General features: G+C 46.0%; 1 protein-coding gene across 3 annotated transcripts in view; it reads left to right on the top strand.

The window, feature by feature from the left end:
- The window catches only part of Kdm3 (Lysine demethylase 3), a 281,688-nt gene that overhangs the window by 167,729 nt on the left and 100,875 nt on the right, over positions 1-13,084 (top strand). For all 3 annotated transcript variants that reach the window (XM_071771085.1, XM_071771086.1, XM_071771087.1), the window contains exon 8: positions 1,863-4,146. In XM_071771085.1, coding sequence (XP_071627186.1) covers positions 1,863-4,146 — 2,284 coding nt within the window. The remainder of the gene's footprint in view (positions 1-1,862; positions 4,147-13,084) is intronic.

Raw genomic sequence — 13,084 nt, forward strand, 5'->3', positions numbered from 1 at the left:
TTATCCGCTCGCCTCTCTTCGGGATGGGATATACGTGTATGACGTGCATTGTTGTAAATTGCTCCCGCATGCTACGGCCGTGTACCTACCGGGTTAATCGAAGACCCCCTTGAACTCCCTTGAACTCGGACTAATGCGAGGGGAACCGGAAAACCAGTTGAACGTGCGGCCGTACTACTGCACAATTCCTCGGATGAAATGATCTGTCGTTGTCCGTGTACAAAGCGCGCTTTCGATCGAGGTCAGTAGACAAGATTCATAGCTACGATTGATAACGTACTGCCATATCACTGAGCATCCATCAGGAACACTTGGAACGGCGTGCGATTGCACGAACAGCGATTTGGTCTAATAAATTAGGAAGTAATTTAATGTCGGACCAATAACAATCCTTTAGCTTTTACACCCGATTATCATGGCAACTATTACCGATGCTATCGGCTTTTGGATAGGCGCCAATTGAGCAGAGGATAATGGCATTACATTGTTATCGTGATTTATACTTTAGCATCGGGACTCGAAGTAATACTCGACTTCAAAAATAATCCGTGAAGTATCGCTAATTATATATGATAAGAAGTTTTTGTTATCACATTTCAACTTTGAAGAAGATTAAGTCCAGGTTGTAACATTGTATCTTTTTTTCAATTTCATACGTCAGTTTATTTTTCCGTCTGTATAATACGTCAGAGCTTGATACAACAGAGCATTACTCAACGTCAAAGATTTCTTTGTAACTTGCCATTTCGTAAGACTTAAAAGATAAACAACTCACGGAAGAATATATGAGAACCGATGTATTGAATTATGCGAATACACACCAAGCGAGGGTGGAAGAAGGGGATGGGTTGCCAGGGAGGTTGCTTTATATAGCGTCCTAGGGTTACCGAGTTATGCGAATCACTGACTGCGCACATCAAAGGGATTACCTCGGTAAATCAGCTCCATAATCTCTCTGGACGGTGAACAGCCGATGTACCGGACAGCTGTAGGGATCGATCGGTTGCCCGCCACAATTATGCAGTCCGATCAAGGGTATCGAGATAACCTTCGTGTACAGGCATATCGAACGCGCGATAATCTACCGCCGATAATTTCAATAATTAACGGCTGTGCGGTTCGTTTATATCAGTTTACGACGTTCTTTATATGTAATCGACTTCTGTCACGTAATATCATTATACAGGGTGAATTTTAATGGATGTCCCATCCTTTTACCATCAATACTTCATCGAGCATCCTTTTTTTGATAAAGAGCACTTCACTTATATAGAATAATTGTTAAACTTTACGTCTTCGTTACAAAATGGAAAATTTTTTTATATATATAGAAAGAAAATTGAGACAAATTGGCAGATGACAATTGTGAATGGGACATCCATTAAAATTCACCCTGTATATGTACGTGTACGGCATGTCCTCGTTCAAAAATTCCGAAATGAGAATAAACAAAAAGAAAACTACGTATGAAAAAGTTTTGAATTGATGTCAGTTTTTAAAAGCCATTTCTCGTCAGTTATGTCTAATTATAAAATCTCGTACAACGCTATAAACTGATCTACATAGTAATATACGGTTACGCTTTCCGCACGTTACTATTATCATAGTATCATTATGAAATCGGGGTATATAGTACTAAAGTTTGTTAACTCTAACAATAAAACCGAGTTAACGATTCGCTATTTTTTCCTGCATTATAGTCCTATGACATAGATAGAGAAAATAGGAACGTGTTAATTTTAACGTGTTTTAACGTTAAAATTAACTTCACTGCGCTCGATTTCAAGATAGATTCAGTATCAATTTCATTTTCCAGTATGTATGCTATGCATACGTCACGTTCGCTTTTTTTCGTTTTTCAGAGAAGAACAACGCCCGTAACAATCGACGCCGACGCGTGAGCGAGGGTGCCAGTCGCGAGAGAACCGAAAAAGATTCGGCGGATACCGCGTTATCCACGCGGCAACAGGAGGATCGCGAGAATAAAGGTCCGCCGTCGGGCAAGGTAAGCAATCGTGTTGCGCGGCCGGTGTTGGAGGAAGCGAATAGTGCGTCGGGAAGTGTTTCGAAGCTACGAAGACGCGGCCCCGCGGTAAAAAGCCCGACCACCGATCACCAGAGTCCGGCGCAGCACCAGAGGCCGGTACGAAGAAGACCAAGGTCGGGAGGCGGCCAAGAAGTCAAGACAGGCGCAGAGGGAGAGTCTGTCGAGCATCATCGTACCGAGGCGAGAGCCGACAAGGACGAACGCCTCGGTAACAGATCGGAAGAAGAGGAGGAAGAGGAAGAGGAGGAAGAGCGTCTCGAGGGAGAGGATGAAGAGAGTCAGGAACGTTGCGATCCACTGACTAAGCGGCTAAGAACAAGCCCCGTCGGCAGAAAGCTCCGGTCCGAGAGTAGTAAGGGCAAAAACGTCGAGGAAGCTGCAGCGGATCGGGCCAGAGGGTCGGCGGTGGAGGCAGAGGGAGAGGTCGAGGACGAAGACGACGACGAAGAGGAAGCGGGGGTGGGAAAACACGACAGGGCCGAACGAGAGGTCAGTAAACTTGAGGAGGACGAGGAGAGTCAGTCCAGGGAGCGGGACAGAGAACCCGAGCCACCACCTCCGGATAAAGTCGATCCCGGAGGCGATCCGGCTTCCAAGGAGGAGCAGCAACCAGATAACAAATCAGAATCGGGAAAAGACGCTCGCGCGACCGATTGGGGCGCGGATAAAGTCGGCGAGCGCAAGGAACAGCAGCAACAACAACAGCAGCAACAGCCGCCGCAGTTACTCGTGAATGGATTGCACGTCGACTCGCCGCTGGTCAGCGACAAGACGAATGTCATCCGCGAGGGCAGTCCGTCGCTGCTGAAGTCGACTCGATCAAAGACAAAGGGCTCCGCGGAAGAAGACAGAGAGGACGTAGCGGCGGCGGCGGCGGCGGCAGCAGAGGACGAGCGCGACGAAAACGCTAGTGAGGAAGAGGTGGGTTCGCAGCGGTCGCGACGCACAGAGCTGACCACCACTGAGTTAGGCACGGAGGATAGCGTGGGTAGCGTCGGCGGCGTGAGGGCGGCCAGCGTCGAGTCGGTCGTCGAGCTGCTGGAGTCGAGCAGTCAGGACTCAGGCTCCGTGCTGGAGAGGCTGAGTCCGTTTAGTAGCAGCGGCGGCGGCGGCCCCGGCAGGCAGAGCAGCCTGCTCCTGGAACAGCAGCGGGAGCAGGAACGCAGTCGGCACAACGAAAGCCCGATCATCCTTGCCGAGAGACTGAACAAGCCGCCACCGCCGATCGCCGGTCACCATCACCACCATCATCTACAACCTTACCATCAGTCGCATCATCAGCAGCAACAGTTCCATCATCAGCACCATCAACAGCACCACCAGCAGCACGTCCAGCAGCATTACTCCGCCAACAATCCGGTGATCCACCACCATCACCAGCAGCAGCAGCAGCAGCAACAGCCGCCGTCGCAACATCATCACTATCAGCTAGCGAGCAGCCCGCACCAACACCATCACCATCCCACCGCTCGCCTGACCCCATCGAGCCTCCTCGAGGTACAACAGCAGTCTCACACATCGAGGGGTGGCGATGAGGCCGGCCTCATGGAAGTGGAGGCCGGGGCCGGGATACCTGGAGCGAACGTACTCGCCGGTGTGCCCACGGCGGTCGGCGGAATACGGTCGTCGGGAGGCAGCAGCGGCGCCGCCGGCGTCGTCGGTACTTACGGCGACAGCGGCTCCGATAGCGGGGTAAGCTCGCTGAAGAGCGCCGGTTCTGGCGACGAGAGAAGCGGCAGCAGGAGCTCAGCGCTCAGCGTCGAGGAGACGACGTCGTCCTCGACACCGTCGGCAGTGGTAGCCGCCGCCGCTGCCGCTGCCGCCGCTACCCCGGCCAGGATTTGGCACGTGCAGAGTGTGCAGCACACGTCCCTATTGATGGCGCATCCGTCCCAGGGCGCGCCCAACGCCGGCGCGAGTGCCGCGGCCACGGCGCCGCCGGTCGGCTATCACAGTTCGGCGCCTCCGAGTCATCACGCCGCCGAGATGCTCTGGAGACCATCCAGGGCCTACCCGCCGCTCTCGCACACTCTCTTGGGCCCACAACCATCCAGCCCGGAGGAACTGCTCGAGAGAGATCGCCACGATAGGATGCTCCGGTGAGTCAGGTTTTTTTTATTGTCTTTCAATGGAACATTCCTGCGAATTTGCGTTGCCACATAGGAAATTTTCGAAAAGTTTTCGGGTTGAAAACGTATCGTAATCAACGTTCTTATGAAGAATAGTTGAAAAGAATTTTTTAAAAGTGTTAGAGATTTTTTTCTGTACAGTTGTGTCTTTTTAAATTATAAGAAATAATATAAAGTATAAAAATAAAATAGATTTCTTATAAGTGAAACATATAATTTACAGTTACAGTTACTAAGTAAATAAATTTTGATATTGAAACACTTCTGATTTCGACTAGATAATAGATATCCAACTTTATAGAAAAGAATTTCTCTCAATAGATATTAATCTCTTTTTACTTCGAGATAGAAGTATCAAGCTATAAAAATGCTTGTGAATGCAGGTGTCAATACATACTCGCGAATTTATGTGGTTCGAAAGTAGATCCGCGCCTCGATAAACGGCGCGAGCGCCTTGATAGGTTCGACGTTGCGTTACGTGTCCTATAATCAGCTCGGTCAATTGATGGTTGCAACGCGATATGTAACGACGATAAAAAGTTTATTTACCGCGACTACTTTTCTGCTCGACTACGCGCGCCATTAATAGCGCTGGCACATGCACGAGCGATTTCAAATACGCGCATAATAATGCATTAAAGAACCGCGTGACGATGTCATGACTACGCCAATGATCTAAACCCCGCAGATTCGCTTTCCCCGCCGACGTGAATTACCCGCCGCAATCCGTGACATTTATCGCATTTTTTTTTTATTCACTCGATCAATTGCCTCGTCGATAACCTCGACACAGAAATGAGCTGAAACGTGCCAATAACACTACGATCCAATATCACGAGTAAACACGAATTGCCTGCACGCTTCGAGAAGCGTTTTGCGTTTTGTTCCGAGTTCCTCGAATACTCGCGAGAAACAGGCGTTTCGCCCGTGCGTAATTTACTCGCTCGCGTGTCCCCGCGACGAAACGTCCAGCCGGCCGGTAGATCCTCGAAGGAAACGAGACTATCATCCGGCATCGGGGAAGTGAATGCCCGACCGTTGTGGCAGCTGCATTCGGCGCTTTCTCGCCGTCCGCCGGTTCTAGCCGTCGGACTTTCTTTGTCTGACTGTTCTCGCGTGACTACGTCAAGCGTACATTCGCCATTCTCGTTTCTCCTCGTGTGCGGGGAAGGCAGACAGGCGGATGCGCCTGTAAAAAAAAAAAAGAAAAAAGAAAAGAGGTGGACGGGACAGGCTCGAGCGTGCGTATCCACGGCCAAGCGCGCGGGACGTGTATCTACGTGCGTTTCCGGGCGCCAGCTGCGAGCCGTTCCTCCGACTTCCGCCGGATTATCGCGATAGAGACGAGGCACGGCCTGAGTAATCGAGTCATCATTCGCGCGGCAACGCCGACAACGAGGCGGTGACCCGAAACCGTCGCTCTTCGGCTTGTATAAATATAAACCGGTGGAATACTTACCAACACCGACGACGCCGTCGCTGATCGGCACGTGTCGATGACCCTGCCGGCCGTGCGCGCTGTGTCTCGCTTTTGACCTCACCGAAGGCCGTCCGCCGAAACTTTCGGTGTCACTCGATTATTTCTATTACGTACGTTCCCCAATTTCTACATAATGGACGGGCTGCTTATCCTTAAGAGTGAACAGGTGGAAGTGATAATCCCGATATTGCACATAATTTTTGCAACGTTTAACGTGCGCGTAGCAGATTTTTGTATATAAAATCTTGGAAAGCTCGCTCTATTCCGTAGAACTATACAAATGCTCTTTGTGCCATAAACTCTTCTCGCGAACAGTTTCGTTTTTCAATTATCCATAGTCAAAGTTCGCCGGGTAGGAAGTTACTCTCGAGAGTATAAAACTTGTATGTACTTTCTTCATCGATAACAATGGAAACATATAAGTCCAAGATAGACTCGACCATGACTCCACGTCTGTCAATGGTCGTACGCTACGTTTCGTTTTAGCTATGCATCGATCGAAAGAGGCGGTATATAAAGTTCTCTAAGTACGACTAACTAAAAGTTGGAATGTTTGAAACTAACCACGGCGAACTTTAAATTACAAATAATTTAAGTGCGAAACTCTGTTATCGCGGCAAGACGAGTGTCATAAATCGGAAGCTATTGATATCTTGGCATTTAAGAAAAGATCAGCTCAAAATATTCGTCCTTAGAACTACGGTCGTTGATTTTGTAGTTGATATAAGGCTCGGCAGTACTGCTTTCACTTTTATAAAGAGTGACACATCAGCTTCACTTATTTTAACCTAATTTTCCATGGTGTAAATCACGTCATTCTTAGGATTTTTCGTGATTAATGCTGACCGATATAAAAATTGCCTCTTTCCTTCTCTCGCTTTTAACGCATCATTGAAACTAATCCTCGTGACAAATCCGGCGACCTGACCCACGGGACGAGTTCAGCGAGCATCTAGGTAGGGATAATTAATAGTCCGTGAACCGAGAGCATGACTGAGATATTAAAGCTCCTCTAGTATAAGAGCCCATGCAGGCGGAAAAGGGCGACGGAGGGTTTGAGTTGGCAAGCTACTAGACGACGATGATGACCTCCTACATCGTCTGCCACTGCTGCTGCTCGTGTTCGGGAGAGAGGGGACAGACAGCAGAGGACGTGCGTCGACTTGACAATATATTACATCAAGTTGGTGCCAAGTCCCTCTAAATATCGTTCCCGAGTATTTTTATGACGTTGAACGTCGGCTACATTACGACGCTTTTTTCGGATCACAGTATTTTATTTCGGACGATAAAGAGACGGAGAGAGAAACTTACGGTCTCTGCACATCTCACGACATTTCTTTTCGATGACTGTTTGTCTCGTTATTTACCCGCGGACAGACATTTGTGTTTGGTTGTTTCCCGACTTACTTACCATTTCGTGTAAAGTATTTATTCATGTTTCCCCAAAAAATAGATTTTTATTTGTCGATATTTATAAAAATGAATAGAAATACAGCAAGAAATAGCAAAGATCAAATTAGCATTTAAAAAATAGGAATATAAGATCTTACAGCCGTCAACAAATATACCGAATTAATGAAATTAATTAATAAAACTAATTAATGCTATAAGTAAGAAAACTTGCATAAAGTATCTTCTATTCATATAGTGTAACATTTTTGCTGTTTAATTGCTACTTTTTTTCGCTTATGCAACAATGATGTAGCGGCTCTCTGGTGTTCCGCGAAAATTAGACCGGCTAAAATTGGAAGCAACAGTTTGTCGGCAGACGAGTTAATCGTCTTCGCATCCTCGAGACGTTTTCAAGGCCGAAGCTGTCCGATAGCATCCGAGAGCGAGCGCTCTCGGTTTTCCCTTTCTCTCTCGTCGGGGGTACAAGCGAACTCACGGGGGGAACGCCGCAAAAAGAACGAAGACGCGCGGTAAGAGAGCTACCCTAATGACCATCGTGTAGCGACGAAGGTTAACTACGCGGTTCATCCTCCTGCGATCGATATCCCACGTTCTTGTGCGTGTCTCATCTTCTCTCATTCTGGGATCCCACCGGAGCCGGTAGCACTCGATCACGAGGTATTAAAGCTTGATTGATCGATGCATCTTTTTTTTTCTGGTTCAATCCTGGCCTCGACGATGAGTCACGCGAGACCTGAAATGCGTTCCTGAATACAAAGGTATGGTTAAGATTAATCGTGCGCGAGCGAAATTATTCTTGTTCCAAGAAAGGCATCAATCGCGGCATTCGGTCACTACGAATCAGTTTCGACAAAAAGCGGTGTAAGAATTTATCAGAAAAGATTAATGTTATCAAAAATCTATTACAGAGCCGATGTAACTTTAATTATTTGTTGATTTTTCAAAAATCACGCAGAAACCAAATATCATATTACACCGATCGTGACAACGAACGTAAAGGAAGAAAAAAAGAAGAAAAATTTATAATGTTCTTAGTGTCTCGTTGTAAATATTTCATTAACTGAAGTAGCAAATGTATAACCGCATTACGTCGTTAGATAGAAACGTTGAAGGTCGTTTATTAACGAAGCGGCATTAGGACGAGTTATTAGGCTTCACTTCACGAAAGCCATCGGCAAATTAAAGAGCAAATTTACCTGGGATATCGATGAAGGATGTTGTTGCGGTGTTAGCCGGGAGAAGTAATCGCTGATCGTTACACGTAATACACACACACATTTTGTAAAAATGTAATTTTAGTTTTAGAACATTCTGAACACATTGGCACAGAAAACTAACAAAAATTTGTTTACGAAAACAGCTTCCTGTAATGAGGAAGCAACAATGCGTGATTAATTAATTATAAGTAAAAATTAGTTATTTATTGTTTTTGCATCAGTAGTAACATTGTAATTTTTATTTTTAGTATTAGATTCCAGTGGTGGCTTTAAATAAAGGATGTAACGAAAACCTGATTTAAAGCCACCACTGGAATCTAATACTAACCATTGCACCAAATAATTATTGGCTAGGCAGTCGTAGCCAGTGTCTCGATGCAATAATAGTTATTTGTGTAACAAGTGCGGGAAGTTGAGAATTGGACACAAGTGCGGAGTGACGCACGAGCCGAAGGCGAGAATATAGTGCGGGAATATAGTGAGAAATTTCTCATGCATGGAATTGGCTACTTCGCACACAGATGGCGCGCACGGAATGGGCCACTTTCGATGCACGTGTGATATAAATATGGTTCTTCTACAGACCTCACAGCGGAAAATACCATAATAACACGCTATATCGCGATTCACGAAAAGAATTTCCGCCTTTTCAAATAAACTATTTTGAAATGAATAATAGTTTATTTGAAAAGGCGGAAATTCTTTTCGTCTCACACAACAGTACTATAGTCAAGTTAGCTGGGAGAAGTAATCGCTCGTTACGTGTAACGAACAGGTGAAATTGGAAACTTGATAAAGCGGAGATACGGATCGGCGGCGATCAGTTATTCGCACGAGAGGACGTCGCGGAACGCGACTCTGCATTTGCCGATATCACGCGAGCCTTTTACGCGTCCACTCGAAACTTCCTAGAAGTTCCTGCGGCAGAAAATGTCGCGGAGACACGCGTATACGCTTTCCGATGCTCTTTCGCGCACGTGGCGTGATCACGAAACAATGATTTCGGTGAGATTGCCTTTAAGCATAAATAAGATCGATCTTTCGTGTCAAAGTTGCATCAAAGATTTAGTTATGACTATAATATTACCTGGCCTATGTAATTAGCACATCAGTTCAAACAATTAGTGTTTTTTTTTTTAAATTACGTGGTAATTTAAATGATTTAAGTGAAAAGGAAATATTATCCAATTAGTACTAATTTCAATAATATTAATTAGCCTTTTTTGCCTTACCTGTAAAATATCTTGAACTGTGTACAGCTCGATACTCAAATATTCAATCCTCGCAGAGCATTCGCGTAATTAGTACGCCTTTTACCAACACGATGAGCCGAAACTAATGCGGATGATCGGAGAGCTTCGCAATTTCGCCCTTTTTCTCCAAGAAAGCGATCCTAACGTGCAACTGATGTACTATTATCCTGTTCTAAATACGTCCTATTATGTGTGTTCTCTCTTTCTCTCGTCTCTCGTGTAACGACCGCGATTTAACGCTTATGCAAGCCCGACCTCTCCGAGAGAGGTAATCAGCTGGCCGCCGAGTGCGGCAACAGAAACTGGCATTTGGGCACAAGGTCACGCGCAGCTTCTTTTTTATCTCTCCCCGCCTGGCTCTCCATCTCTCGCCCGCTTGATCCTACCTCCTGCCTCCTGCTTCTCCTCCTGCTCTTTAACCTTCTCCCTCCGTATAGCCCCGTCCGAGACCGTTTGTTAACCGGTATGAGCGAGGAGGAGAAAAGGATGGGACGAACAAGAATGCATGTAGCAGGAAGCTGTAAAAATATATATCGGATGCCCGGCAACTTATCCGATGATCGCGTGTCCGCGTCAGAGCATCATCTAATAACGGGATACTGAATGCCCCGGCTCTACAACATCATATATAATAAACCAAATTGATTATAGATTAGTAGGATAGATGTACTAGAATAGAATAATTTGATATTGCGAGATTTATTTTAATTCTTTTATTAGAATCATTTTCTATCTTGAACATACATAAATAGATTCAATTAGATTAGATTTAATCAGTTCATTATTGCGTTAACGTTATCGCTCGTATACGATATTATATAGCTATTGTTTATCTCTCTTTTTCTCTTTTTAATGACGACTGTCATTTATGCCAAGTGATATTTATTCTGAAATGTAAGCCCGACGTGTTATGATCGGTGCCAAAGTCTTTATCATTAGCAGTTGTGTCGACGCGCTATTATTATCACTATTTAAATAGCTGATTGCAAACAGTTTCGCGTCTATGTTCTGGAATGTGTCTCGTAAAAAGTATCTTCTATCATCCGTCACTGATTTATCTCGAGGACAACGCTCATCGTTTTTGCGGTCGCATTCTGGTAGCCGCGTTCGCCAAAGGTGTGTGTGTGTGTGTAAACGTGTGAGAAACACGTTTACAAGGAAATAAATCTTGTCGGTGCCTCTAACTCCTCCAGATTGCGTCACGCGAGTCTGAATCACACGCTGGGATATCTCACGGTTCACCCAGTTTCATCGCCGAATCGAAAGTCTCGTACGTTTCATTCGTGGCGTATCACGCGCTTCTCATCCAAGGCCACCGCCGTTTTACGCGACGAAATGTCTCTCTACGGATTTTGCAGTTAATCCTATCGTACACCACTCGATGTTATCTTATCTGGATTCAGCGTACAGTATAATTAAACGTGATAATATACGAGGAACGTGAATGAAGTAACATCTAGAAATAGTTACCTACATCTTGTCTATACTTCAGATTAATGATAACATTGCGCGTTTTTAACGTTCTACAATCTACGATAACGCTAACATTTTTATAATATTGAAAACATACGTCGTGCTCGAATTGAAATGCAATTTCGAACTAATCCATCGTATACAGGGCGATGAATCTCGACGTTAAGCGATTGAAAGGTTTCGAATGGAGCGTAAAGCTCGGAGACATCGTATAAAGCGTGTGATCTATGAATCGATTAGTCGGCGCGTGTCTCGTGTACTTCTTCCGCCTGGAACGGTGCAACCGACGCCTGTCTCGGACATCGTCGTTCAGCTCCGAGAGAGAGTCGATCGGCCAACGAGCGACACGGACGAGCAATTTATCTCGAGGTCATCGCGTTATCTTCCCACCGGGGACGCGTACGGAACGTTCGAGAGTAGGCGAAGTAACCGGCAACGATCGCCGTTCATTATGCAGTTCACGTGGCACACGTCCGTCAGCTCGCCGGCGATTTACACGCCCGTCACGCACACACGCGCCACGCGAAATCTGCCCGGGACGGGATCCGCTCGCTCGCACGCACCCAACGTATGCATGCACGTATGTAGATACATGCGTACCGTCGCGTCGCGTCCCGCGTATCTTCTGGTATCTCCTCTCCGCCGTTATCTACGGGCGCAACGGCGTGGAGATTAGAATTCGCGCCTCGCTCGTAGATATCGCTCCTGGGAGTGATGGCCACTTGAGGCCGAGGACGCGAGGATTCTTCTTGGAAAAACACGCAAGCAGAATTTTTCTTAGAACTCTCCAAACATTCGTCTTTGGTAACCTTACTTATGTTTCTTTTTCATTGTGTAATTTATATTTGACGCTTATCTTAATATTATTATTATATTGAAGTTATATTGAACATATTAATAACTATTTAGTAGTCTGCACAATTTGTATTTCAACTTCTATTTCTCCTAATCTTTCTCCTAATCTTTCTTCCCTAAAACCCGACGCCTATGCGTCATTATTCGGTCTCGCGGATGCGCATTCACGGACTCGCTCGCGTATTATCGAACACATGCGCCGTTCATGCATTAGTCTCGCGTTACGTGGTACATATCCGAAGTGAACTCGCTCTCCAGGCGAGATTCGTGTATACACGCGTGTTCGCACGCCAGGCACATTGGCGAGCGAGCAAACGAACAAGCATGCGTAGGCCGCGCTAACAGTAAATCCAGTGAAACGGAGGGCTTCGCTAGGGCATAAGGGGAGGAGCGGAGAAAAGGAGAGGAATGATGTAACCTCTGTCTGGCTCGTTCGGTATGTAATCGTCGTAACAAACGAGTCGTAAATTCAACTCAAGCGTGCGGGAACTTCTCGGACATTTCGAGTATCCAAGGTCGAAGCTTCGCTGCTCGTCGCTATTGTAATCGCTTTTTTCAAACGAAAAGATTTTTTATGTTAAGATAAGGTGCAAATCAGCTGCTTTGCCATTTAAATTTCTGTTGAAATATCTTTGAACCCTTTACACGTACTTTTCTTTTAAAAAATGCCTACGGTATATTTAATCCGTATAAAAATGATGTCAGTTTTTCGCGTTCTTTAGCTCTCGCGTACGATTATCCTATATTTGATGAAACACCGCGAGTCACATCCACGCGTTTCCCCGAAACTAATTAATTATATAAAAATGATAATTAACCAAGCACCTGTCACGGCGCACAATACGAGTGAACGGGACTACGTCGAGCGATGACATGTGAATGAAATAGCTTTCAGCGCTCGTTTCGTTCGACGCTGCAAAACGCCCGGCAATTTCGCAAATTGCGAGCGGCGTGGCTGTGACATCACAGAGCATTCGCGGATCTGCGTATCGATGGGCGAGCGATGCCCGGGGAAAATTTCGTGCATTTGTGGCGAACCGGCGATACCGCCGTCAAAGGACCGAAGCCAGACGCATACCGCGTGTTCGCGAACGCTCTCGCGGCCGATTGATCGACAATGTGTCAGAAGGTACTTTCTATAGGGTATTGTCTATACAGGATATCTCGCCGCTGCGCCGGATGCGCTTTCAGCCGCAGGTTCTTTGACAAATTTG

The sequence above is a fragment of the Temnothorax longispinosus genome, chromosome 2, assembly GCF_030848805.1.
Source record: "Temnothorax longispinosus isolate EJ_2023e chromosome 2, Tlon_JGU_v1, whole genome shotgun sequence".
In the NCBI taxonomy this organism is placed as follows: Eukaryota; Metazoa; Arthropoda; class Insecta; order Hymenoptera; family Formicidae; genus Temnothorax; species Temnothorax longispinosus.